Source organism: Maylandia zebra, linkage group LG7, assembly GCF_041146795.1.
Source record: "Maylandia zebra isolate NMK-2024a linkage group LG7, Mzebra_GT3a, whole genome shotgun sequence".
NCBI classification, from domain to species: domain Eukaryota; kingdom Metazoa; phylum Chordata; class Actinopteri; order Cichliformes; family Cichlidae; genus Maylandia; species Maylandia zebra.
This window is the reverse complement of record NC_135173.1, coordinates 11,376,858-11,401,655: the sequence shown is the minus strand read 5'-3', so window position 1 is coordinate 11,401,655 and position 24,798 is coordinate 11,376,858. Positions and strand designations below refer to the sequence as shown.

Below are 24,798 nucleotides of genomic sequence, written 5' to 3'. Positions count from 1 at the left end.
GAACCCACACAGGCAGAAAGATTCCAACATAGGACCTTCTTGCTGTGAAGCAACAGTGCTCTTCCAACTCTTAGTGCCATCCAAATAGTAGATTTGATCAGAAATATGAAAGCCATTATATTTTAAATCATATACCCCTCTGAATTCTTTATATGTTTATGTAGCTCATTGGAGAAATAGCAATTTATACTGCCTGTTTTGTCTTCCTTTGCTCAGGAATTTTCATTATTGTAAATTCTAAGCTGACCCAGTATCTGTATGTCCATCCTATGAAGATATGATGAGAATTAATATACATGACAACCTATGACAAATTCTGTTTTTTATTCGGGTGTGATTTAACTACATTCATGTTTTGCATAAAATATTTAACAACTTATGCATGACATTTGCCGACATAGAGGCTTAGTATAAAAAAGGCAACAATTACACATTGTGTAAAAATAACAGTAACTCAAACATGTCTCCTGGTTAGCTCTGAAGTGTAATCTAACTGGCATGAGTTTGTTTTTCTTACAGAGTCTCTCAGAGCCATAAAAATTAAAGTGTTTTATGTAACAATGGGAGCTTATGGCACAGCAAAGTCTCTATATCTCAGCCAACTGCTGAGTTATCCAAATCTGCATTGTCCCCATCTTCTTCTGTCTTGTCGCGCAGGTTAACATTTTCTCCTTGACTGGATTCACAGGTTGTGTCCATCTGTTTCCCACCATCACAGCTTCCTGTAAGACAGACATATTTGGGTTTTTAGCATTTTATTTTCCAAAGTTGATTCTTTATCAAACTGCAGATAAAACTGCAGGTTGTGCTGATTAACTCCTAAAAGTATACAGAGTTGTATCAACAATGTTAGACGTGATCATCTATGTTGCACTGCACTGAATTTGGGCAATCAGGCTGACCTGTGCTTGCTTCACCCTCTTTCTTCTCTGTGAGAAAGATTCGTTGCATTTTCAGTTTCTTCGCTGTGTGGCATAAGTACTTCAGATCTAGACCACCAACTCCTTTTCCTGCAGACAAAAACAAACAAATAAAAAAAAAAAACCCCAACTTAAGTACTTAAGTAAAACCACTGAAAAAGTTGTAGTAAATTGGTACCTTTTCCTGGTGTCTCCTCAAACAGCACACAAGTTCCCAAAGCATCTTTAAAGAGGCAAAGATAACAAAGATTTAAAAAACAACAAAAAACTTCACAGACAATCAGCCAGCGGCACCCACATGCTCATCTATTAATGGCTTATATTTCCAGAACAAACAATCTGTAATAGTTAATCAGATATCAGACTAGAAATGACTCTTTGGAACTAAGAAAGGACATCAACATGAATAAGTATCCTCGCAGGATGCAAACACAGCAGGTACAAGCAGTTTGAATCTTTTTCATTTTGCAAGATTTCTCACCTTCATATTCTCCTGCAAACACATACGGTCCAACTTGCATCATGGGTCTGTCGCTGTCAATGTCCTTACACACAAAAGAGAAAAGTAGATTTATGAAGCTACACTGGAAGCAATTAGGTTTCTCTTTTCTCAGTACAACAGAATATGCTTCAAACTCACCAGTATCTTGCATGTGCCCCCACTCTTGGTCAGAAAGTCATTGTTGATTATACCAGAGAGCTCCACCACAACAATCTGCTCCTAAACAGAGCAAAATTATTGATGCTTTAGAAAACATAAAAGTGCATTAGAAAAACAGACTCCCCTGAGAGTTATTTTTCTTTACGTGTTCGTGTTAATTATTAAATACAAAAATACACAAAAGTCAAATTATCTGGTGTGATGATTGTCCCTTAAACCAGCACTTGGGAAATGTTACGCTATCAAACGGCTCTGTATCCTCATGTGCAGTTGAGCTAATGCGGTAGCTTCAGGGGGCTACATCGAATGGGAACTACTAGTAAATTGGTGGCATTTCATACCTCCTCTTCCCATTCGTCTTCCATGCTGAAATTCCTGTAATGAAAAAAAATATTGTAGGTTATAATTTATGTTTAATTAAGAAAATATATCGAGCTAAACCGCTACTCACTGGCTTAGTAATGTTTTGACAATTTCCGCGAATGTACGGTGGCCGAGAAGAGCCTTTCCAGCGTGTTTTGCCGGGTAGCGCTCAGTTACAAGTCCGTCCATCGAGGGGCGGTGTTGCTCAGTTTTGCAGGTAAATTTCAGAGCGGAGCTATTTAATGAGAACTGGAAATTTAATGATCAGGACTTAAATCTGTCTGTTTGTCTGTGTCTTCTGCCAACAGCTGAGAACTCTGAATCTAAATATTGGCTACCTGTAGGCATACTCATGACCTCCATCTGCCATTAGTGTTATTAATGCCCTCCTGTTTTGAGGCCATGGTCGACATGGTGATGAGATGAGATCAGGTGAGATGAGATGGAATAAGATGATACATTTTATTGATCCCCAAGGGGAAATCCATCTGTCAAAGACAGGGGCATAAAAAAATGAAAAGAAACTCAGATCTCACACATATTCAAAAACATAAAAGAAACAGCCACACAAACAAACACAGTTAAATTAAGAATAAAAGTGGAGTGATATTAAGAACTAAATGAAACACTGGAGGTTTGTGACATCAACAAATGCTGCAACCCCTCAGGAAAAACATGAGCATCTCAGTGTTTTTAGGTTACTGTGCAGAAGTGAATGGAGGCATACTAATACAAACGCTTCAGAAGCAAACATCGAGCTGAAAGTGTGCTGTCCAAAATCATTTATATGATTAAAGTAAGAAATATAAAAATGCTCAGAAACTCCACCTAATAGCCATATTAATTTGCGGACTGTGCTCAGTTGGAAAAGGACAAATGCTCACCAGTGGAACCACGAAGCCTAAAAGCTGAAATGTTGTTGTTGTTTTTAACACATCTGCCATTCAGTTGACTCTGACTTCTTTTGTATATTTTTGTCCTTAGAATGCTCACCTGGATTTAATTTTGTTGTAACATAATCATAATGAATATTATATGTATTTGATAACTACAATACATTTGACTTGCCTGAAATATATAACAATATTTAATAGCCAAAAAGGGGGAAAAATGATACTCATTGATCTCTATGGGAAAATCTCTTTTTCCTGGCTACCCTCTGCTCTGGAGTCAGAGATCAGGGTCAGCTGAGGGTCAGCATTATCGATGCTGGTTGGGTTTCATCATTCCACTTAGGGTGTCTAAAGAGGACTTCTTTTTTCTCACAGAGTCCTCCATTTTAACTCCTTGTGCCTATATACTATCAAAACAGCTGCAGAAAATAGAAAAATGTGAAATAAATTTGTGCAAATCTACTCAATTAACTATAAGTGACAAATAGCTCCTTACACATTAGCAATATTAGGTCATTATTTGGGTAAATACATTTTTGAATTTTGTTTTTCACAAATCCTCTTCCACTGAAAGCCAGGTTAACATCGACTAAGAGAAGTGTAGTAATTGTTAACTTGTTTTAAGTCGGCACATCGGCTGGTGTTGGGGCATTAATAGTAGATTTAGGGAATCTTAGGAAGTCTGGGGATTAGATAGCCTACTATATTTAATCGCACAGAAACTTCACCCCTGCAAAATCCTTATTTTTAATTTTTGTTTGCATTTATCATCTATACTGATTTACTCTGGAAGAAAATGACTAAGTTTGTTCAGGTCTGTTATACAAAACTAACAATTCATTGTGAGGCCTATTTTATTACTGTAACATTTTGTAGCAGAAACCTAAATTTTTGTTTTTTGTAAGTTGCTGAGAAATACAATTTTTCTCAACAATATCCATCCAAGTTTCATGAATCTGATCAAGTCTCTTTTTAGTGAAGTTGTTCATGCACCAAGAGTGTTTTCCGTCTATAAATACCTGTGCAACTGGAAAGGAGACTGAAGCTGGCTGAACCTCACCCTTAGAGAGAAAAAAACAACAAGATTTTGAATCAAAATCAGGCAAAGCAAATTAAAGCGGGGTGGGGGTGCAAATCTCCCATGTGCCTTCTCCCTCCCCGTTTCTGGCCTATCATCTATCTCTGGACCATGGTAGGGGTTGTCATGTCGACCAGCCTACTAGTTACTATGACAACGGCTCAAGGGGAAGCTCTTGCTAGGGAGGTTATTGCCTCCTTGGGGATGTAAGAAGGACAGGGGGAATGTGAGCGCAGACAAAGAGACACCCAAAAAGGCAGGAGTGAAAGGTGAGGTCAAGCCAGAGTGTGTTGACTGGAAGTGTGTCTGCATATGAGGCAGTTTACATTTATAATCCCACAGTACGGGACAGAGTGCGTGAAGGACTAAATCAGTGTTGTCCCACTGAGCCTTTGGATGTAGTACAAAGTTTCCTCTCTCTTGGAAGAGGCCCGAGCCTGTCCATACATGATGCATTACACTTCCTTCTCAGTGCCATACCCTGGGGCAGAAAGGGGCGGAGGTAAGTGAGGGAGTGACATTAAGGACCCTCCAAGGTGTCAGATGGGTCCCCAGCTTCCCCCCATATTTTGTCATATAAATGTCATAAAGACAAGTTTGGAGTTGTGGAGCTTTTGCTGTTCCTTCTGCCTGGGGGGTATCACAATGGTTAATTGCCCCATTAGTACTGACAGGGTAAATTGGTGGAAGGGCTAACTATATATTACAGTGAAAACAACAAACCCCTGGCATACACCTGAGGGCATGGGAAGCTTGGCACATTTAACATTACAGCCTGTGCATACTTGAGTGTTTAGGCAAAAGATGGGATGAGTGTGAATTTTGAATGTACAATCACACCAGCTTTAATACATTATTACAACTCTACACTTATATCTATGGAAATGAACTCAGTGGCAGTCACAGAGAGCGGCGCTGCTTTCGTCTGTGCTGGATCGACGTACGTTCAAACCGATGAGGAAAAATATTCTATTTTTTTCTATTTAAAAAAACCTTTTAGATGAGGATCGCTGTTGAGGTGGATTGTGCCCAAAAGCATACAGACATGTTCTCCTCACACCGAGACAGACATCAAATGTATTCGCCCGCCTTTCTGTTTTAATGAAAAACACTTGCAAATTCAATGCAAATGAAAATCTATATTGATAAGCAATACCAGTAATAACAAAGATCATTTGAAGGCCTTGGAGTCATTACACAAGTCTAAGGTTTGGGAAATTTGACTAAATTCAAATGGGCTATGTATCTGAAAATGTCAGGGAAACATATTTCCCTTGTATGTTTTGTTCTTACAGGTTACTCTGTTACATTTATAAGAAACAAACATCTGACAAACTAAAATCAGTAAAAACATGAATGTGTATGAGCAAACAGAAACATTTCCAAACAGCATATAGCCACATTGCAAAAGCTTCAATTAACATTTTATCTCTCTCTCTCTCTCTCTCTCTCTCTCTCTCTCTCTCTCACACACACACACACACACACACACAATGTCTGGCCTAACGTTATGAAATGATAAAATAGTATACTGTCACGAACAAATTGCAGAAAATCCATGCTGGCACTAAAACAACTGATCCATCCACGATTTTGCTGGAGCTCATTCCAGCTGTGATAGGGTGAGAGGCGGACTTCACGTTGGACAGGTCGCCAGTCTATTCAGGGCCAACAGATAAAGACACAACAATTCACACCTGCGATCAATTTGGAATCACCAGTTAACCTAACACGCATGTTATTAACCATGGAGACACGAGGGGAACATGCAAACCACACATAAAAAGGCCCCAGCAGGTCGGTGGATTCAAACCCAGGACCTTCACGCTGTGAGGCCACGATGCACACCACACACAACAGATCTGTCACTGGTTTTTTTTTTTATTATTTCTATTGTGTGTATATATATATATATACACACACACACACACACACACACACACACACACACACACACTATCACGTCTTTTTTCAGGTTTTCGAGATTTTCATAAACAATTACTAGATGTACCAAACGAAGGCCATTTTTTTAGCAATGTCTTAAGTGACCAATCGAGGACAACCAAGAGAATCACAAATAAAATGTCAGTGCACTTAAATCTAACACAGGTAGAAAAAATAATTATAAAAAATTTATATTCATGACTTTCCTATTCCGATATGACCTAATAGTGCGGTTGCTTCACGCAACAGTGAGCTGACAGAAACCTATATTCATTTAAGCTTCTGTGGAAATTCAATCAAATATGAGAATCTACAGACTGTTTTATATATGGACTTTTTTGCAGGAAGACTAACGTTTGTGGGGGGAAAAAAAAGTACAATTGTAAAATAAGGACGAGATCAGCTCTGACAAACAAAGCTCAGAAAAGAAATAAAAGGGAAGAAAATAGATGCTATGGATCTTAAATTTAAATGCGGTGTTCACCTTTTAAAATATGGACGATCGACAGATTGCACATCCAGCGTGAAATTCACAATAGTATTATCATAACAATAGATTTCGGTGGCGAGGATGGACGGCCGGACTGGAAACAAAACCCTGCTTGGCTAAAGGTCTTCTGTGATTCTGTGACAGCAATGGATACAATAATTTAGCTTTAGCCTAAATATATATATTTTTGACTTTTTCCAGAGAATTTTTCTTTCCAGTAACATCAAGCCAGTGTGCCAAACTCGAGTCCACTGCTTCGACTAACCTGATCAATCCAAAAAAAAGAAAAGGATGAAATACCTTATTTCTCAGCCTATATCCAACCATATAATAGTTTTTTTTCTTTGTTGACCTAAGTATACATTTTAGATCTCTTCAAGGCCTTCAGTTTTTCACAGTTTTTAACTTTTACGAGCCAAATGATCGCAAACAGATTTAGTAAAATAGTGTAATTTAGGCGCATGGCATCATGCATACGTTTGGGCGTCTAACCTGTGCTTTATCAGGCGCAAATGTCAACAAGATATCTCTAAAACAATCCTCGAGGGCCTTTTGGTGTGTTTGTACCAGTCTTCACAGTGAAGCACAGTGACAGCGTCGCGTTTTGCGGCAGGTTTTCCATTTTTGCACATTCGTAAAAAACGTCTGGATTAAATGTTTTTTGTTGATGTGGATTTTAGTTCGCCGTTTTTATACTTTACAGCATTCCGATGTGTGTTTTGGTAGAATTACATATTTAAAAAAAATTCTGCAAAACTGTTTCCTTTCTAGATATTTTAAATGGGTGGATTTGTTTCTTAGAATCCATCTAAATGGATACGCCTATTGGAATTTCCAGCAGCGACACACTAGTATAGAATAAAATGTAATGTTTCGGCTGTAATCTCATACTTTTAAAAAAATATTTTCCTCTCCTCGTCTTCTCCTTGCGTCCCCGGCAGCCTCTCCCCCCTCCCTCCGTCCTTCCTCCCTCTCGCTTCTCTCTCGCGGAATCCTATTGATCCAAACGGGCTAATTAGCGGTGTCTGCGCAATTACGCACATGCGCACTGGGCGTAATCTCAGCCATTTTTTGAAGGAAACTAATTAGCAGGAATAAAGAGCCAAGTGTTTTTCCTCCCACAGTGATCAGAACTCATTCTACCTCTGGAGCTCGCACAAACCCCTCCGTCCCCCCATCTTCTGTTTACTACAGCCTATATGTAGCTTTAATTACACTGTTGTTTGGTAACAACTTGGACCCCGCTGCTCTCTCTCCCTCTCCCCATTTTTTTCTCTTCCTGGCTCCGTAAAAACGCAGAGGATCATTCATAAGGAATGAGTGGACTCTCTGCGCGATTGTTTTCTGGACTACTACACATTCAGCGTGCGGAGCTTTGTACCAGAGTCGCTGCAGAAATGTAAGTGTGTCATTTGTTTACGATGTTAAAGGGAGCTGGAGGGACGCGACTCGGCGGTGGGGAGGAGGGGATGTTTGGTCAGTGTAGCCTCTAATTCTCACAAATCGAGCTTTTGTGCGTTAGGTCACCTGTTACTGGTTACTGATCACTCTCGGCTTTTGATGAATCGGGCTAGGATACACTGTAAACAAAGGCTGAAGTAGTGTGGGAGCTGATGGTTGGTCAGTGGCTTGACAACACAGAGACGGGGAGTGAACTATTCAAGCCACTGCCCCTCCGGTATTCTCCCAACAGCCCGGCTACTGTGGTCCCAGATTAATGCTAAAATACCAGTGCTTTTACCTTGAGACTGCGAGGAGGTCGTTGGCTTATGGTCCACCGAGTCTTCACGTATAAAAATCAGTATTTGTCCATATCCAACTGTGTTTATCCAGGTCCCACACGGGCAGACAAAAGGCATTTTCCTAAAGTATTGCTTCACAACTCTTCTCTCTGCCTGTTTCTCTCTCCTTCTCACACCCCTGCTCTCTCTTCTCCCTTGTAACACACACAAGCACACACTCGTGCACACACCCACACCCACACACCAGTCTAGGGAATCCGGGAATACACTTTTTGTTGTATATTTGCACATGATTTTTATGTTGCAACTTCTGTTGCGCCACAACTACAGCAATAGGCCTGTGCATGTTGGATTTCAGGTGTTACATGTGTGCTTAATTGACATCACCACAATTAGCAGCACAAAAAGAGGTACAGGCATATTAACAGACAGAGATGCACACACATGTGCACAGACAGACAGACACACACACACACACACACACTGTTAAATGATGGCTTCCCGCACTTGATCGATGAAGAGCCAGGAATGCTTGTATAAATAGTTACATTGCCGATAGACCCAGGTTATTGATTGCAGTGTAAATGAAAATCTTTATCAGATTAGAGACTGTTCTCAGCTGCTGGCAGGCCTGCTTGGTCCCTCAGCATTCTCTGGCAGGACAGTGGACAGCAGCAGTGGGCAAGGGTCTGTGGCCTGTGACATAAACACAGTACATTAAAGCACTATCAGGGTGCCGATATGAGCCATATATCTTAAAGCTGCAGAGAGGGGGAGGGGGTGGCTACAGGAATGAGAGAGAGAAAAGGGGTGTTTAAGGAGGAGGAAGAGGGGGTTGGTTGGTTGAAGGAGAAGGTGAAAGGGTAGATTAAGGTCTCTCCTTGATTAAAAAAGGTCAGTAATGAGATTGTGGGACACACGCAGGCTAACAGAGATGTATCTGTCTTAGATGGCATTCATCTGTCATTCAGAAACTGACGAGGGGAGAAAACCTATCCATTTTTAAGGAAGTATCTATAGTGATACGTTTTTATATAAAGTGAATTAGATTCATTGTGAAATTTTATTGCTCTTTTTTATTTTATTAATTTATCTTAAAGTATGATAGAACGTTATAGGCCAGTACTAGCTTTATTTCAAAGTAATAATTACAAAAGTAAAGTCTTAAATATGTAGATTTAATAAGCTGTAATAAACTGTTTGAAGTATTCATTTTTCAGACATGCCTCTGCTGTGGATTACAAATGAATAATAAAGCTTCAGTTTAATAAAAGCAGGGATTTATTATTTATTACCCTCTAGTATTTATGTGCCTGGGTATTTCTGTAGCAACAGAGCTTACAGGGGATGGAAGCAATATAACAGACCCAGACTGTGAATAAGTCAAAATAAAATCCACGGCAATGCAACACCACAAGTAAAAACTGCTTCGAAAGTGACCACAGATTAGAATTTTTTTTCTTCACAAATTAGAATTAATACGCATCTAAAATCAGAAAAAAGAAAGAGATTCAAGTACATATTTAGCTGTGTTCACTTCTTGTTTTTGTGCTTAATGTGCAAAGTGTGTTCTCAGTGTAAAATTCGCTTGTGTGCTAGACGATGATCCCGTATCCTCATATTATTTGCGTCCTAGTGTGTGCAGCAGAAGATACAGAGACTGATACACAGGCTTTTAAATGTGTTCTTTTATCTGCTTTTATCTAAGTGTGGCAATTTAGACGAAGCCCTTTAGCTCAGAAGCATTCAGTTCTTTATTTAATCCTATCCCCTGAGGAATATTATAGACCTCCTGCGTAGCTTTTACCCGCATTCCTCTACCTAGTTTAGCGCTTGTGCTATTGATTTTCCCATTAAGGGCTAACGCTAACCCCTGGGTAACCAGCCTCTGGATTGCGCACTGTGAAGGCTCTATCGAACAGATGCTATCCAGGGACCCTAATCAATGCGTCCACTGTTATGCAATAATATTTACATGACATATGTTGTTCATTTTCTCCTCTCTTTTTTTATTTCACTCTTCTGTCTCTGCCTGTCCCGCTCTCTTCTTCTCTTCATCTGTAACTGAAACACACAGGTGGGGTAATGATGTGTGGCAGCTGTAGCCTCTGGTATGGACAGCGGTGAGGGAGGAGGAGGGGATGGAGGGGGAGGAGAGGAGAGAGATGCTGACCTCAGTCCCCAGGCTTTATCTCTTCCTCTCCTGACCCTGGCAGTCATTCCTGAGCAGGGGTCATCCTCTCATACCTCAGCCATGGCCCCTACCAAAGAGCCCCTGACCCTGCCTCAGCAGGAGGAGGAGGGCACAGAGCGGTCCCAGGCTAGAGAAGAGACCCAGGGAGGAGAGCAGAAAGAAGGAGGGCGACATTCACGGGAAAATGGAGTGCGTCAAAGGCAGGGGATGAAGGAAGACTTCGGGGAGGGATATTTGTCAGGGCAAAACAAGGAAGAAGGGGAGGTGCTTGTAGGTATAGGAGAGGCATCAGTTACAGGGGGCCTCCCAGCAGCCCTCAACAGAAGAGGCAGAAAGGAGGAGAAGGAAGAGGAGGAGGCCATCTCAAACCAAAGCCAAACCAAATCCAAATGTTCTTTATTACCTCAACAGAGCCAGCACAGCTCTTCTTCCAGCACTGCAAAGGCCAGTGGCACACTCGACAGCAAAATAGCCGCCTCTCCAAAGCCCTCTCCCACTCCTTCCCCCTCTCCAAAGCCCTCCCCCTTTTTTCCCATTTCTCCAAAGCACTTCAGTTGTCCGTCCTCCTCTTCTGCCGTGCTGAGCGAGACAGAGGTAAAAGACATTAAGGGAAATCAGGGCTGGATTTCTGGGTTTCCTCAGAGCTTTAGATCCCAGCAGTCTTCTCTGGCTTTTCCACTGGCAGGTACAGAGCCTGCCAGTACACCTGCTGAGGATGATGGTCTGGCAGGGGTTCCTCATTCTTCCATTTCCAATGGAGATGGTGCCAAAGCTCCAGAACCAAATGACAGCCAGCTAGACACCGAGGTGGATGATGAGAGAGACAAAGAAAGAGAACAGAAAGAAGCTGTCCTTAAAAACCACAACCAAGACCTCTCTCCTACTTCACTGACTGGTCACATGACTATAATGCACTCACGTAATTCCTGCAAAACCCTGAAATGCCCCAAATGTAACTGGCACTACAAGTCTCAGCATACGCTGCAAGTCCACATGAAGGAAAAACATCCAGAGACAGGAGGCCAGTGTGTGTGTGGCACATCTGAGGGAAAGTGTGTGTGTGGTGGTTCAACACGAGGTGTGTGTGTATACTGCAGGTCGGGGAAACCCCATCCGCGTTTAGCCCGGGGTGAAACCTACGCCTGCGGCTACAAACCCTACCGCTGTGAGGTGTGTGACTATGCTACCTCATCGAAAGGCAACCTCAGCATACACATGCAGTCAGACAAACACCTTAATAATGTTCAAAATGGGGGAAACTTGAACGGCCACATGCACACTTCTCATATTACTAACAGCAGCAGCTCCTCCAATGGTCACGAAGTGGATGAGCAGCCATACAGCAAGCTGACACTCTCTATCCCCACACCTACTACCCAGCCTGCCAAGCTCACTCCACCTGCACACTCCCACTCTCATGGTAAGCGGTGGCGATGCGACGTGTGCGACTATGAGACCAGCATTGCCCGCAACCTGCGCATACACACCACCAGCGAGAAACACACACATAACATGCTACGGCTCCAGAGAGGTTACTATCTGTCTCACTGCAGGAGCCTTGCCCCACAGCTTAAACACCTGCAAAACACAGGTGAGTGATGTGTCACAACTGTCACTGTTATCCAGCATTGAAGTTTCAAAATGTGTAAATTGTAATTTGTGCTTTCTCTCTGCCGCAGGTGCCGAGCTTTCACTGAACATGCGGCTGACCAGTCAACAAGTCGCAGAACAGCCAGTTACCCTTGGGTCTACACTGACTCCATCTCCCTCCCCTTCCCCGTCTCCCCCTCCAGCTCCATCTCTGTCCCCCACTGGACCCCTTTCCCAGGGTGTCTTCCAATGCCTTGTCTGCTCCTGCTTTTCGTCCGACAGCTTAGAGTCTGTGGAGCAGCACCTGAATGCTCCTCGTTCCTTGCCCCAGTCTGAGTGGTGCTCCCTAGTTGCCGGTGGTTGCCACTGCAGGCTGTGTGGTTACACCACCCCGCTGAGGGCTAACTTCTCCTTACACTGTCAGACCGACAGACACCGCACCCGTTACCAGCTTGCTGCTCACCTCCAGGAGGGGGGAGACAGGGGTCAGGAGGGGGCTGCCCTCATTGCTAAGGGCAACCCCATCCAGCTGAGGTGCAACCTGTGTGACTACGTGACCAGCAGCTTGGAGAAGCTCAGAGGGCATTCCCTCAGTTCACACCACGAGGCGAGCGTCCGGGTTTACAGAGTAAGTACACAAAACCACACCTTGTCATACTCCAGAACAAAAACCCTTGCGTCTTAGGAATGGCAAGCTACACTTTAAGTATAAAGTGTAATGTTATTAAAAAAGATTGAGGAACCTTTGCGAGCTCATAATATTGTTTTGCTTTGTCTCCTTTTCACTATGTTATTAGTTCCTGCAGCAGTATGATGGTGAAGTCGATGGAGGTTCGTGGCTGTTCCATTGTCTTCTATGCAACCACTCCTCCTCTTCTAAACTCCAAGTACTGAAACACAGTCAAACCCCAACCCATCAACAGCGGGAAGGGCTACTACAGCTGCAGCCAATGGGTGGAGAGGAGCTGGCAGCCATTTTTACCATTAGGAAGAGCCCTGATGGTGTCACGGGTGAGAATATGAACTGTGTGTGGGTGTATTCTAATTCATGTTTCATGTGGTTGCTGACAACGGAGAGCGGACTCGGGATTAAGATGAAAAGAGCGAGAAAATGAGTAATGGCTTTTGCTGAGATATTGATCAAGCAAAGTGATTAGTCGATACACATCCTTGTTATAGCCCCAATCACCCCTGACAACAGCTAACTAGCACCTGCTAATCAATGGACCAATACAAATCCCCAGGACGAGAACTGTGGGAGGCAGAGGCTAGCTCCTACTCTGCAGCCACATGCAAGATAAAACAGTAATATGCTGTCTGGAGTGCGCACCTAAAATGACTAGTCCAACACTTTATTTGTAAATTTAATCTATCCGATGATTTGCCTCTGTGTAGATTAAGACTTATTGAGATGAACCGATGTGTTGTAAGTCCATATTACCCTTACTCCACCTCTGAGGAGAATCTAATGTAGAATCAATACTTGATCAATAGTGTATGGAGGCAAGCAAGAAGAATGAAGTGTGCCCCACTGAAATTGCTCTTTTTGAATGATGTTACCTAGCGAATAATATAAACTACAATTAGCTTGATAGTTTGCAGGAACATAAAGTATGAAGCACTGTGTTTGTAGGACATAATTACTTGTCTTGTTGTCTCCCAGGAGAGCTCAGTGAAGATATGGAAACTTCCAGCGAGTCCTGCTCTGGTCCTTTGGACACAACCAAAGACACATGTAACTTGGGGGCAAAGAAGATTTCTGCAGAGACAGGTATTGCTGCTTACATCAGTTCTACAGCATACTAATTGTTAAACATGATGCTAGTATGACAATGTATTTTGTTGTAATTATATTCATATTCATTTTTACTTTTAGAAAAAAATAGAGTGGAGGAAGGAGAAAAGAAGGAGTCAGTGCCCTCAGTCAAGCGTCCGTCATCTGGATGCACGGAAATGGAAAACACCATCTTAACCAAACGCCCTAGAACACACCAGCAAAATGAGAACCAGCAGGTGACACACTTTTAAATTATTCAAATATGAATAAGTGAATACAGAATGTACCGCTGGACATAACAAATTAAAAGCCCGCGCATTTCCTTGCGTGATCTGTGCCACCTTCAGATTCACACTTCTCTCCCTTCTATATTTTTCTCCCTTCCCTTTCCTCTCTTTCAGACTGTCCAGTGCCCTTTGTGCCAGGTTAAACTCCCATACACCCAACTTCGACAGCACCTCACACATGTGCACAGTGTGGCGCAGGACTGTGTAGACAAGCTCATCAGCACAGTAAGTGCATGCAACTGTGTATTTGCTGTATTTGCGTTTGTCGGGAAGCAAAAGAAAATGTGAGGGCAAGCGATGGGGGATGGGGCAGAGTGAAATGTAGGGAGACAATTCCATTAAGAAGGCACCAGAGAGAAAGGCAACGCTTTTTTTTTAATGCATGTTTAAGTAGCTCCCCGCTATCATCTTTGATGCAGCCGTGCATTCTGTGTGTATGTGTATGCGCGTCTCTTAGAGTGGAAGAGAGAGGGTTTGACTGAGTGAGTGAGGGAAAAGCCAGTCTTTCTATAATGCATGTTTAAGTAGCCCTCTATTACCAGAAGTGCAGTCAAGCTAAAAAGGGGCCCCCCTGCTTTTTACTGTGTCTCTCCAACTAACAATGACCGGTCATCTATCCACATCACCATCCGCCATCTCCTTGGCCTGTATGCTAAGTGGCCTTTGTCTCTTGCTCTCTTCCCTCCACTTCACTGACTGCTTTTCACCCTTTTTCCCCTCTGCTGCCCTCCCTCCCTCCCCCCTCCAGCTACTCCTATCATTCCTATTCTGCAATTTCTGGCGTTGCCCCTCCCTTTCTGTCTCTCCCAAGCTCTCTCTCAATTTCTTATGCGTTACCCCTCCCTCACTCACTGTCTTTCTCCAAAGCAGTTTTTTTTTTTGTTCATTGCCCCATACTTCCTCCCTCCCTCTCCCTGCTCGCTCTTTTTCAAATCCTACACCCCTTAGTCTCCCCCTAGTCCTCCCTCCTTCCTTCCCCCCTACCCCTCCCTCACTCTCTCTGATAGTAATTGAGGTTCATTAATTCAGACTGAGGTGATGATGGCCATTATGTACCTTGCTTTCCAATTACGCTCTCTAGATTAAGCCTGACCTTCAGTTTTCTCTGCAGTGTGTGTGTGTGCGCGCGCGTGCATGTGTGTGTGTGTGTGTGCAGTTGTTCTTCCCTTTTGCTCTTATGAAGCTGTTATGCAGAGAAAACTCTTGTCATGTAAATCTCATCTTTAGCTGTCTGTCCTTTCCTTTGGGTGGCTAGCTGTTCGGGTAGATATAGTATTTGCTCTTATTGCTTGAAGCTGTGGGGACGGAGGTTTTCTATATGAAGAATGATTTTAAATAAATTCATTATTCAGCTCAGTAAAGTTTTATTAAACCCTTGGGGCATGTTGGAGGGCGTCGCATGAACTGAAGGGCAGACCCACATATCTCAACCATGTATACTTATTAAGAAATTGATGTGCCTTGCTGCTTAGACTGCTGTGCAGGCAGGTGCAAGATGTAACGATACACTTTAATGTTTTATGATATCAGTAAGGGGAGTGCAGGCACTCTGTGTTTATACATCTTGAGATTTGCTTGCTATTATCCTCTACAATTAAGCATGTTTTATTCATAATGTAGGATTAGGAAAACACTGGGAATACCCCAGCTTTCTTTTATTCCGAATTGGTGAAACAAACCTTAGTGAGAAAATTTAACAAAGGAAAAAAAAAAAAAGACCAAAACTGACAGCCCGTTACATTTTCTTTCTTCCAGGTCGCAACACCCATGGAACAACCGCAGCCTCAGCTGGAGACAGAACTACAGGCAGATTCTCTCACAGATGATATTCAGAAAAATAAAACCACCAAGAATAGCAATGCAAATAGCTCCCATGCTGCAGATTCCTGCGCTTCAACCAATTCTCAGAAAAACAAAGGTTGGTGTAAAGTGCCAAACTGATACCAGTTTACTAATTAAAGAAGCAACAATAGCACACCATGCTACTTTTATTTGCCCTGCTCACAGCCATTATATCTGTACATTTTATAGGCATTTCAGTGGAGAGCACTGAGGGAGACGTAGCCGCACCCAAAGATGTCACAGCTCTTCTCACCCCACCCCTAGAAGACAACACCACTCACCCTTCCAATGGCAGATTGGCTCCCCAATCCCCGACTCAGATCCCCCCATCCTCGCCTCCCACCTCACCACCCGGTGACCCCCCTCCCCTTTCTGATCGTCATGGTTACCGGTTCCGTTGCAGCAGGTGCAGCTTGGCGTTCCCCACTCAGGAGAAGCTCCAGCTGCATTGGCAGTACCATGCCATGAGGGCGGCGACAGAGTGCCCCCTCTGTTCTAGACAATGCCGCAGTCAGGAGGCCTTGCAGAGACACATGCAGAACACGCACTCACAGCTGGACAGCACACAGGGACAGAATACGCTATGGCCACCTCATACTGTGCAATACACGGAGAATAACAAGAATTCAGCTCAACAAGATTTTAGTTTATCACCCCAAGTGGGTCAAGAAGCAGGAGAGGGAGAGGATGAAGACATAGATGAAGGAGCAATAAGCATGGAGGGAAAAGATGAACAAAAAGATGTTAAAAATAAGGAGAAAGGCATGGTTTCTGAAGTGGATGGAGGTGAGGAGGATTTAACTGAGCCAGAGAAAGGGCCACATGAGGAGATCTTATCAGAACTTGGTTCCAGCTCTCTTGTCAAAAAGAGCTCTAACCCCACAATGGACCGTTATCTGGATCCATCCAGGCCCTATAAGTGCACCACATGTTCTGAATCTTTTACTCAGAAAACGATCCTTCTGGTCCATTATAACTCCGTGTCCCATCTCCACCGGGCCAGACGAGCCCTGCAGGAAACTGGCACTAGTGTTGCTGCTCCAGAGGCTCCCCGCGGCCCAGATCCTAGACCATACCGCTGCCGATTGTGTGGAGTGGGCTATAGCCAGAGTTCCACACTGGATATACACCTTCGATCAGTCCTTCATCAGACTAGAGCGCGTGCCGCTCAGAATCCCACATCACAGACGCCTGCATCTACTGTAGCTGTTCCACAGTCTGTCCCCACTACAGCTACTCAGGCCGCTACCACTAGAGAAGAAACACTGAAGAGTTTGCCTTTCACCAAGAGGCCAGATGGCATGAGCTCGTCAAATTCTTCATTAGCTGGTTCTGGCTTAGTAGCTGACGCCCAGCCGATCCTGTCCAACCCAACAGAGAGCCCGCAGGCTAAAAAGCGAGTGTCAGATCTTCTAGCTTCAAGAAACCAGCTAATGCTAATACAACAGCAGCAGATAGCCCAGGCACAGGTCCAAGCTCAGTTACAGCAGCACACAGCTTTGCTCCAGTCTCAAGTTATGCAGCACCTTCCCTTAGGGCCAGAGAATCTCCTTAAACAACACTTCTCCCTGACCCCAGACAATTTGCTTTCTCTTCAGCAGCAACTTCTTCTGCCCTTTTACATGTCTGGAGAAATGAAGCTCAACCCAGAGTTCATTGTTAGTAGCCCAGAATGTAGCCACTTGATATCTGCCAGCTCTATCCTGAAAGAGCAGGTTAAGACAGAGGCTAAAAGGGAGACTCAAACAGATGAGAAACAAACCCAGAAACAAAGTTCAAGTTCAGTTAATACCCAACCAAAGGATCTTTCACAGTGTGAAGCAAAGGTTGATGCAGTCTGCAGTGACCCCCCTACTAACCAGACAGAAAAAGAAAACAGCAATTCTAGTTTTGAGGAAGAAAAACGAGAAATGCATGCTCCTGTTGTTAAAAATGAGAGTCGGGAGGAGGAAGCCGTTTCCTCCTCATTTCATCTACTTGGATTGCAGTGTCCTCCTCCCAGAGTGCCCTATGCTGCTGTGAATGGGGAGCCTCTCAGAGCCCTTCTGCAGAGTTATGGCTATGAGTTAGCACTGCAGTATATACAGAGTAGACACAAGCACCAGCAGCAGACAGCCACTCAAAAAATACCAGATAAGCAAGAGTTTTCTGATATAAACAAGATCGAAGTATGCTCAGAAGAGGAAAGAGATCTATTTTGTAAACTACAGGCTGGAAAGATTGAGCGCTGTGATAAAGGAGTGGAAGGCAATGGAAACATAGAAAGGTTGACAGAAGAGAAAAGTGAGGACAGAGGCAAAGAATCGACTAATAAAGAGAAGAAATGCTGTGAAAGAGGGAAGAAGTGTAGAGACTGTGGCAAGTTCTTTTCAGATGCATTGATTTTAAAAAGCCACCAGGAGTATATTCACAGAATGCTGTTCCCCACTGCTGTCCTGGAGAGGTTTTCCAGAGAATACAGGCTTCAGTATGACCAGATGTACCCACTTACACAACCTAAATCTGAAGAGGATTCAGTTCCACCTCCAGCTCCAGCTCCTGCTTCAGCTGCATGCTCAGAATCAGAACAAGCACCAGAACCAATGAAGGCTCAAGTTAAAACCCTTGAATCTTCACCAGGTTCAGAACCCATGAATAAAGCAGATTCTACAGCTTCAGACCTAACAGTAACTGCCCCTTCAGCTTCTCCTGCTTCTCCTGGTCAACCTCTAGATTTTTCACAGCACGAGACACCCATCCAGATCTCAACCACACCTGCTGCCCCTATTTCCCAGAACACTCCCCCTTTACCTCTTCCCTTACCCAAAATACCTATGCTCCCTCTTTCCTTGCCTCAACTTTCTATACCACCACTACCCCTACCAAAGCTTCCTCTACCACCAATTCCTTTTCCCATGGAGCTACCGCTCCTCCCTCCTGTTGTGATGCAGTCTGTGGCTCTTCAGCCCCAGCCTTGGTTAGACTCGAGTGTAAACCCTGAGCTGGCAAAACTCTACCAGTCTCAGCTTAACCCTGCACTGCTGGGGCAACAACCACAGCTTAGCCCAGCTTTGTTAGCTCAGCAGTCACAGCTGAGCCCAGCTTTGTTAGGTCAGCCTCCACAGCTCAATCCTGCATTGCTTGGCCAACCATCCCAACCCAGCCCTATCCAAGCAGGACAGCAAAGTCAAGTCAGCCCAACAATACCTGAACAGCAGCAGGGGAAGAGAACCCGAACACGCATCTCTGAAGAACAACTAGCTGTTCTAAAGAAACACTTCAATATTAACAGTCTCCCTAATGATGAAGAGATCAACAAGATGTCTGCTTCGTCCGGTCTGCCTCACAAAGTCATCAAACACTGGTTCCGCAACACCTTATTTAAAGAGCGCCAGCGAGACAAGGATTCTCCTTATAATTTTAATAATCCCCCAACCACAGCCCTGGAGGACTCCAGAGAGGATATAGCACAAAACCAGTCTTTGGCGCTTTCCCCATGTTCACTGTCCCCTGGGTTCCCACACAACGCTTCCCCACAGCCTCAGACAACAGACCTGCATAGAGGAGAACACCATAGGGGCCGACGCTCTTCACGAACCCGCTTTACGGAGCAGCAGCTGGAAACCCTGCAGGGGGTGTTTGAGGCCACTCCCTACCCCAGAGAGGAAGAATATGACAGGTTGTCTGCTCTGTTATCTCTCCCTAACAGGGTCATTGTTGTGTGGTTCCAAAATGCCAGACAGAGAGCCCGCAAAAATCAAGACCGAGGCACTGATGATGGATTAGAGGTGAAGCTTGACAACATACACAAGCAGCGAAATGGCTGCTATCAGAATGATGATAATAATCAGGATAATAGCTGTGAGGATGAAGGACAAGGTGACTCTCAGAATGAAAACTCCATGGATCTGACGTATGAGTATTACACCCAACCTGACTCACCTGCCCTTGATTCTTCTACTCACTGCACAGAAAGTGAGCATCCTGTAGCCAAAGGTGAACCGACACCTGCTCAAAAGAAGCAAGAAGATAAAATAAGTTCACCTCGAACTAACATAAATGCAGCTCCTGATAATACTGAAAAAAGAATTTCAGATGCAGAAATCCAGCTTAAAGAAACTATTCCAGCCATGAAAACAGGGTTTTCTCTACAACCTGAGACCAAATTGCCAACAGAAGGTACTCTAGAAAGATCCCAGCCTCTTGCTACTTCCTCTTTACAGAAAACAGTACACACTACATCTCATCCAGACCAAGTGAATACACACAACCCTCCTTCAGATCAAGCTGTTGAAAAGGCTCCTGAGACATCACCCAGCCTCCCTTCTGCTCTAGAGTCTGAAACAAGTCACAATGATACTGCAGCTTGCCCATCCACTGAAACCCATCAGCAAACCCAGCTCCAAACCCAGGCTCAATTCCAGTGCAATCTTTGTCCAGCATCCTTGCCATCATTCCAGCTGTGGCAGGAACATCAGACCAGACACCTCCTAGCAGCTCAATCCCAGGTGCAACTCCTCCACTCCAGCTTCACAGACCGAACCATGCCTTATATGATGCTTCACCCCAACCATCCCTTAATGGCGAGCCAAATGCTTTCCCAGATACACTCAAATCCCACACTTCCCATGATTTCGCACTTAAACAACATACAAATGAAGAACACACTCTCTGATCACTCTAGTAACACACTTACAAATCCCCTGACAACCATAAAGCAGGGTACAGCGCATATATCAGAGACCGGTTTTGAGGGCCAAAGGGGCAGCAGAGAGGTCGAGGAGGAGCACAGAAGAGATAAACGTCAGAGAACCACCATCACTCCAGAACAACTTGAAGTGTTGTATCAGCGCTACAGCTTGGATTCTAACCCCACCAGAGGAGTCCTCGAAAGCATTGCACGCGATGTTGGTCTCACGAGACGAGTGGTTCAGGTACTGAATAGATGAGAAGATAGTGATGATAATTTTGTGGTGTTGGTTCAGCTGAATTTTAAAGCACATGTCTTCCTTCCTTTCACAGGTTTGGTTTCAGAATACCAGAGCGAGAGAGAGAAAAGGGCAGTTCCGGTCAATGGGGCCAGGATCCAGTTTCAGCTTGGGTTTGAATCACTTGCGATGCCCATTCTGCAGGGCTCTCTTCAAGGTGAAAAGTGCTCTAGATGCACACATGAGGTCACGCCACTGGGCAGAGGCTGAAAGAGCAGGCTTCAACTTAACAATGAGCAATGGATCCAGTGGGCAGTCTGGGATGGCTATGTCTGTCATGGACAGACCAGGTCCATCGATATCCTCCAGCCCAATCCCAAACCACGGCCATGTCATCAGCAACCGAGAGTCAAGTATGAAGTTACCCCTAACTACTTTGCCTTCAACCACTCATCTAAACAACCCCGAGGAGGATGATGACTATGAGGAAGATGATGAGGAATACCCGTGTGAGGAGGGTTCCAGTATGGCTGACCAAGGGTCTCTTAGTCCTGAAGGATCTGTGGGTCCAAGCTCAGACTGGGGTGAGACACAAACTTTGCAGCAGCAGCACCATCAACAACAGCAGCGCCAAAGGACACAGATGAGCCACTTCCAGTTACTCCAGCTGAAAGACTTTTACAGAAGCCATCGCACACCCAACCGACAAGAGTGTGAGACACTGGGCCAGGAACTGGGTCTGCCTCACCGTGTGGTGCAGGTAATTGTTTTTAAGTATTTAAGATTAAAAAAAAAAAAAAAAAAAGAGGAAAAATCTTTAAAATGATATTTGATGATTGTTGACATTTGTTTTGTTTAAATATTCTTTGAAGGTTTGGTTCCAAAATGCCAGAGCTAAGGAGAAGAGGGCCAGGAGCCTGAGCTCTGACTCTGCTGAGAGGGAGAATGCTGAGCTCTCGGCGGGAACAGGGGAGAGAGACAGAGCTTAGAGAGGCGGACTGCTTCCTTCAACTACGTTCGCACCAAAACCCCTCCTGCAGTTGCCATCTTACTCCAAACAAACACCATGTCCAGTTGCTGCCATCCCTCTAACACGAACGCCCCAAAGAAGCCGAGTTGCAGTGGCCCAAAGACAAACTCTCTCAGCCAAAAGTAGGAGAGAGCACAAACCACGTCCTGTCAACCACAGCTTTCCAGTCTTCATTTTTTCCTTCAACTCTTGCCCAAGTCTGTTCTTTCTAAAAAGAGCTTCTCTCCTTATTCAGTCAGACACCTTACTACAACCAAACTCCACCTTGATAAAAACCAACCAGATGCCACAGAGGCCAAAGAGCATTCTCAAAGTATGTGACCTCACTGCCCAGCTAGACCTGCAGTCTACCTCTCAGTCTGCACGACAGACTCACAGTGGGCCCTCCACCAGACCAGTGCTAGATGACTAGCTGTGTAGCATGTAGTGCCAGTCTGTACGAGGCTGGAACAAAAAAATGTCAAAGAGATTTTAGTGTAAATAGAGAGCTCCAAAAAATAAACTTGAAGAAAAAACGGTTAGAAGTGGAAGAAGAAAAAGAAGAGGAAAAAAAAAACCTGAATTGTATCCTTGAAATACACAGGGATATTAGCATAGAGCTTTTGTAAAGACTGACTCAGATTCCAAAGCTCATAACCAAAATTTTACATGTCTGTGGATTTCGTTTGAACACGTTTGTTTTCAATAACAAACTGCAGAGCTGACGTCTGTACGGTGAAGGGGTGAGATCTGCAGCTGGCATAGGTAAGCCGAGTACCAATAGACTGACCCGGTGCTAGAATGCAGCTTCACCCTCCAAAAGCCAATGATGAGTCTTCTGTTGTACATGTACTCCTTCTATGTTCCTTTAGTGGATAACAGCCCAAATAGCACAGAAAGTAAAGGCCAGTTTGTCCCAAAAGGGACAAACTATTTTTTTATAGCACTCAACCATTAAACTGTATATGAAAACTTTAACCAAACTCGAATTTACGTTGTGTGTGTTTAGTCATAGTTTCTTAATATAAATCTTATGGATTGAGATAAACTGTCTTGCTTCGATATAATAGTGTCATGATTATGAAAAGATTATGACAGCTTTGATATGTTCAGGCGAGGTGACTTACTGCCTTTCCGTTCTATTTGAATATACCAATGGCTTACCAATGTTATGTGATTAATGTAAAGCTTTCTATGCTCAGGTCAACAGCTCAACATGGCTCTGCTTCAAATGTGATCTTAATACTGGACTTTTCTGTTTTTAAAACAGAAGAGACACGGTTTAACCATGGACTAAGTATTAAAGGATATCTTTAAAAAAAAAGAAGAAAAAAAACATCTCTGTATTTCAAAGATCTGAGCTTTTCACCTCTGAGTAATAGATTGTTACAAAAAAAAGAACCTTATTGAAACTAAAGTGTTTAATAGCGTGAGGGGTAAATGTACAGTATTTAGCTTTTGTATGGTTGACTCGAGACTTCATTGGATGTTTGAGACATAGCTCTCTTTTCCACTTACAGAAAGAGAGCTACTGCGCAAAGCTGAGAAAAAACTTCGGATGTTATTGATGTTATTTTTGTACACTTAATTTATTTTCCCTCCTTTTCTCCCTCCCCACCTACCCACTTTCCGCTTTTTCTCACTACCTTTCTTCCTCTGTTCATTTGCAACCAGTCCTTATTCTATCTGTAATAATGATAATATAACAATAATAGCTAAACAATAATTAATGCTTTAAGACAAAAATCCAAAGACGTGATAATACTTTAACCATATGACCTACAAAAAAATAAGCGCTACTGTTTACTTGACGATGTATTGCTGTTTTTAAAGAAGGAAGGAGTCCCTGTATCTAAGCTACTGTTTTCTGCCTCTCATAAGCACACTGGAGACTGTAACCAAAACCCCAAACTAGAGCCATGGCAGTCTGTAATATAGCGGTTGAAGAGTTTTACTTCTCTTGAGAAATGTTGCAGTTTATTTTTCTTTTATACCATAGTGTTGAACTTCAGCCCTTAAGGATGTCCAGTTTGCTGCTAATGTACTGTAGTTTCTAACGATACTGTAGAAAGATGCATGCTCTGATCGCTTTACCACTAGGCTTTAATGACTACAAACTGTAATGATACCTGTGATGCTGTTGATAAACTGCTCCTCTTTTATTCTGTTCAGAAACAAATGGATATGTGGGGCTCAATTCCATCAAGTTTTTTTTTTTTACAGTATCATAATAATTACCCTTTCTCAGAAAACAGAAATGGCTTTCGTAATATCAGAATTTTTTTTTCTTTTCTATTTTTTTTGTTAAAGCTTCCAGTCTGAGAGAAACCCTCCGGGGGCATTTACTTCTCAATGCTTAAGGAGATACTGCAGTTCTTTGAAGGAGTTCAGCCCCAAACCCTCTACTGGTTGTCTTTCTGTGTTGCAATGTCTCTTGTCCGTTTGTCCAGCTTAAACAGCTTTGCTAAACTCAGACTGACATCACAGCCGACTTTCCAAAGGATGTGGACTGACTAACTCTGTCATGTTTCGTTCTTAACTAACCAATGTTTACGACAATACCAATGAGCTTTCTTCTGTACAGAAATGTGCATTCCAAATACCACAAAGGCAGTTTTTTTTTAAAATATACTGATTATTTTCAGATTTAATTTCTCTCGTATTCTCTTGATCTTAGTGACTGTAAGATGTACATATTGGAGTACTCTATGGTGAAGAGACTCTGTTATCCTTACTGTAGGTAAAACAGTTCTTTTCATTTTTTTTCCTGGATATGTTGTTGCCATAGTGATGACCAAAAAGATACCTGTGATGTGCACCTGTCCTTATGTCCTGCTCCAGTGGTTTAGTGTGTCTCTATACTCTCCCTACCCCAGTTGTGCTGGTGTGTGTTTCTCTTCCTTTCCCTCCCCGTACTCCACTGAGCTAAATAAAGTCTGCTTTGGTGCACGCTCTGGTCTCATCCTTTTGGTGTAGCCGAGAGAAGCCATTTTGTGAATGTTGTGGTATGCGAGGGTGTCTGCTTGTTACATGCGTGTTTCATATTCCAGGGTGTATGTTCGGCGGCGGTGTGCGTCTGGCTTGGGAGGCTTTTGATGTGC

At 43.4% G+C, this 24,798-nt stretch overlaps 2 protein-coding genes across 3 annotated transcripts; one reads left to right on the top strand and one right to left on the bottom strand.

Annotated features, from left to right (window-relative positions):
* Window positions 1–307: 307 nt before the first annotated feature.
* On the bottom strand, window positions 308–8,242 carry gtf3c6 (general transcription factor IIIC, polypeptide 6, alpha). 2 transcript variants are annotated; one of them, XM_012919630.3, is made up of 8 exons: window positions 2,283–2,415; window positions 2,033–2,179; window positions 1,923–1,956; window positions 1,561–1,641; window positions 1,402–1,465; window positions 1,099–1,143; window positions 903–1,010; window positions 308–722 (listed from the first exon to the last, which is right to left on the bottom strand). In XM_012919630.3, exons 1-8 carry the CDS (start codon window positions 2,312–2,314, stop codon window positions 595–597), a joined length of 639 nt encoding a protein of 212 aa, XP_012775084.2. In that variant the 5' UTR covers window positions 2,315–2,415; the 3' UTR covers window positions 308–594. The 2 variants fall into 2 exon arrangements, with proteins under 2 accessions (XP_012775084.2, XP_076741852.1); XM_076885737.1 differs by lacking the exons at window positions 2,033–2,179; window positions 2,283–2,415 and adding an exon at window positions 8,091–8,242.
* On the top strand, window positions 7,411–24,646 carry LOC101467291 (zinc finger homeobox protein 3). Its single transcript, XM_004553282.5, has 11 exons — window positions 7,411–7,748; window positions 10,169–11,876; window positions 11,965–12,503; window positions 12,673–12,886; window positions 13,539–13,646; window positions 13,752–13,888; window positions 14,054–14,164; window positions 15,695–15,857; window positions 15,971–20,694; window positions 20,783–21,448; window positions 21,561–24,646. The coding sequence occupies exons 2-11, from the start codon at window positions 10,205–10,207 to the stop codon at window positions 21,675–21,677; spliced, it is 8,451 nt and encodes a 2,816-aa protein (XP_004553339.1). The 5' UTR covers window positions 7,411–7,748; window positions 10,169–10,204; the 3' UTR covers window positions 21,678–24,646.
* Window positions 24,647–24,798: the final 152 nt, after the last annotated feature.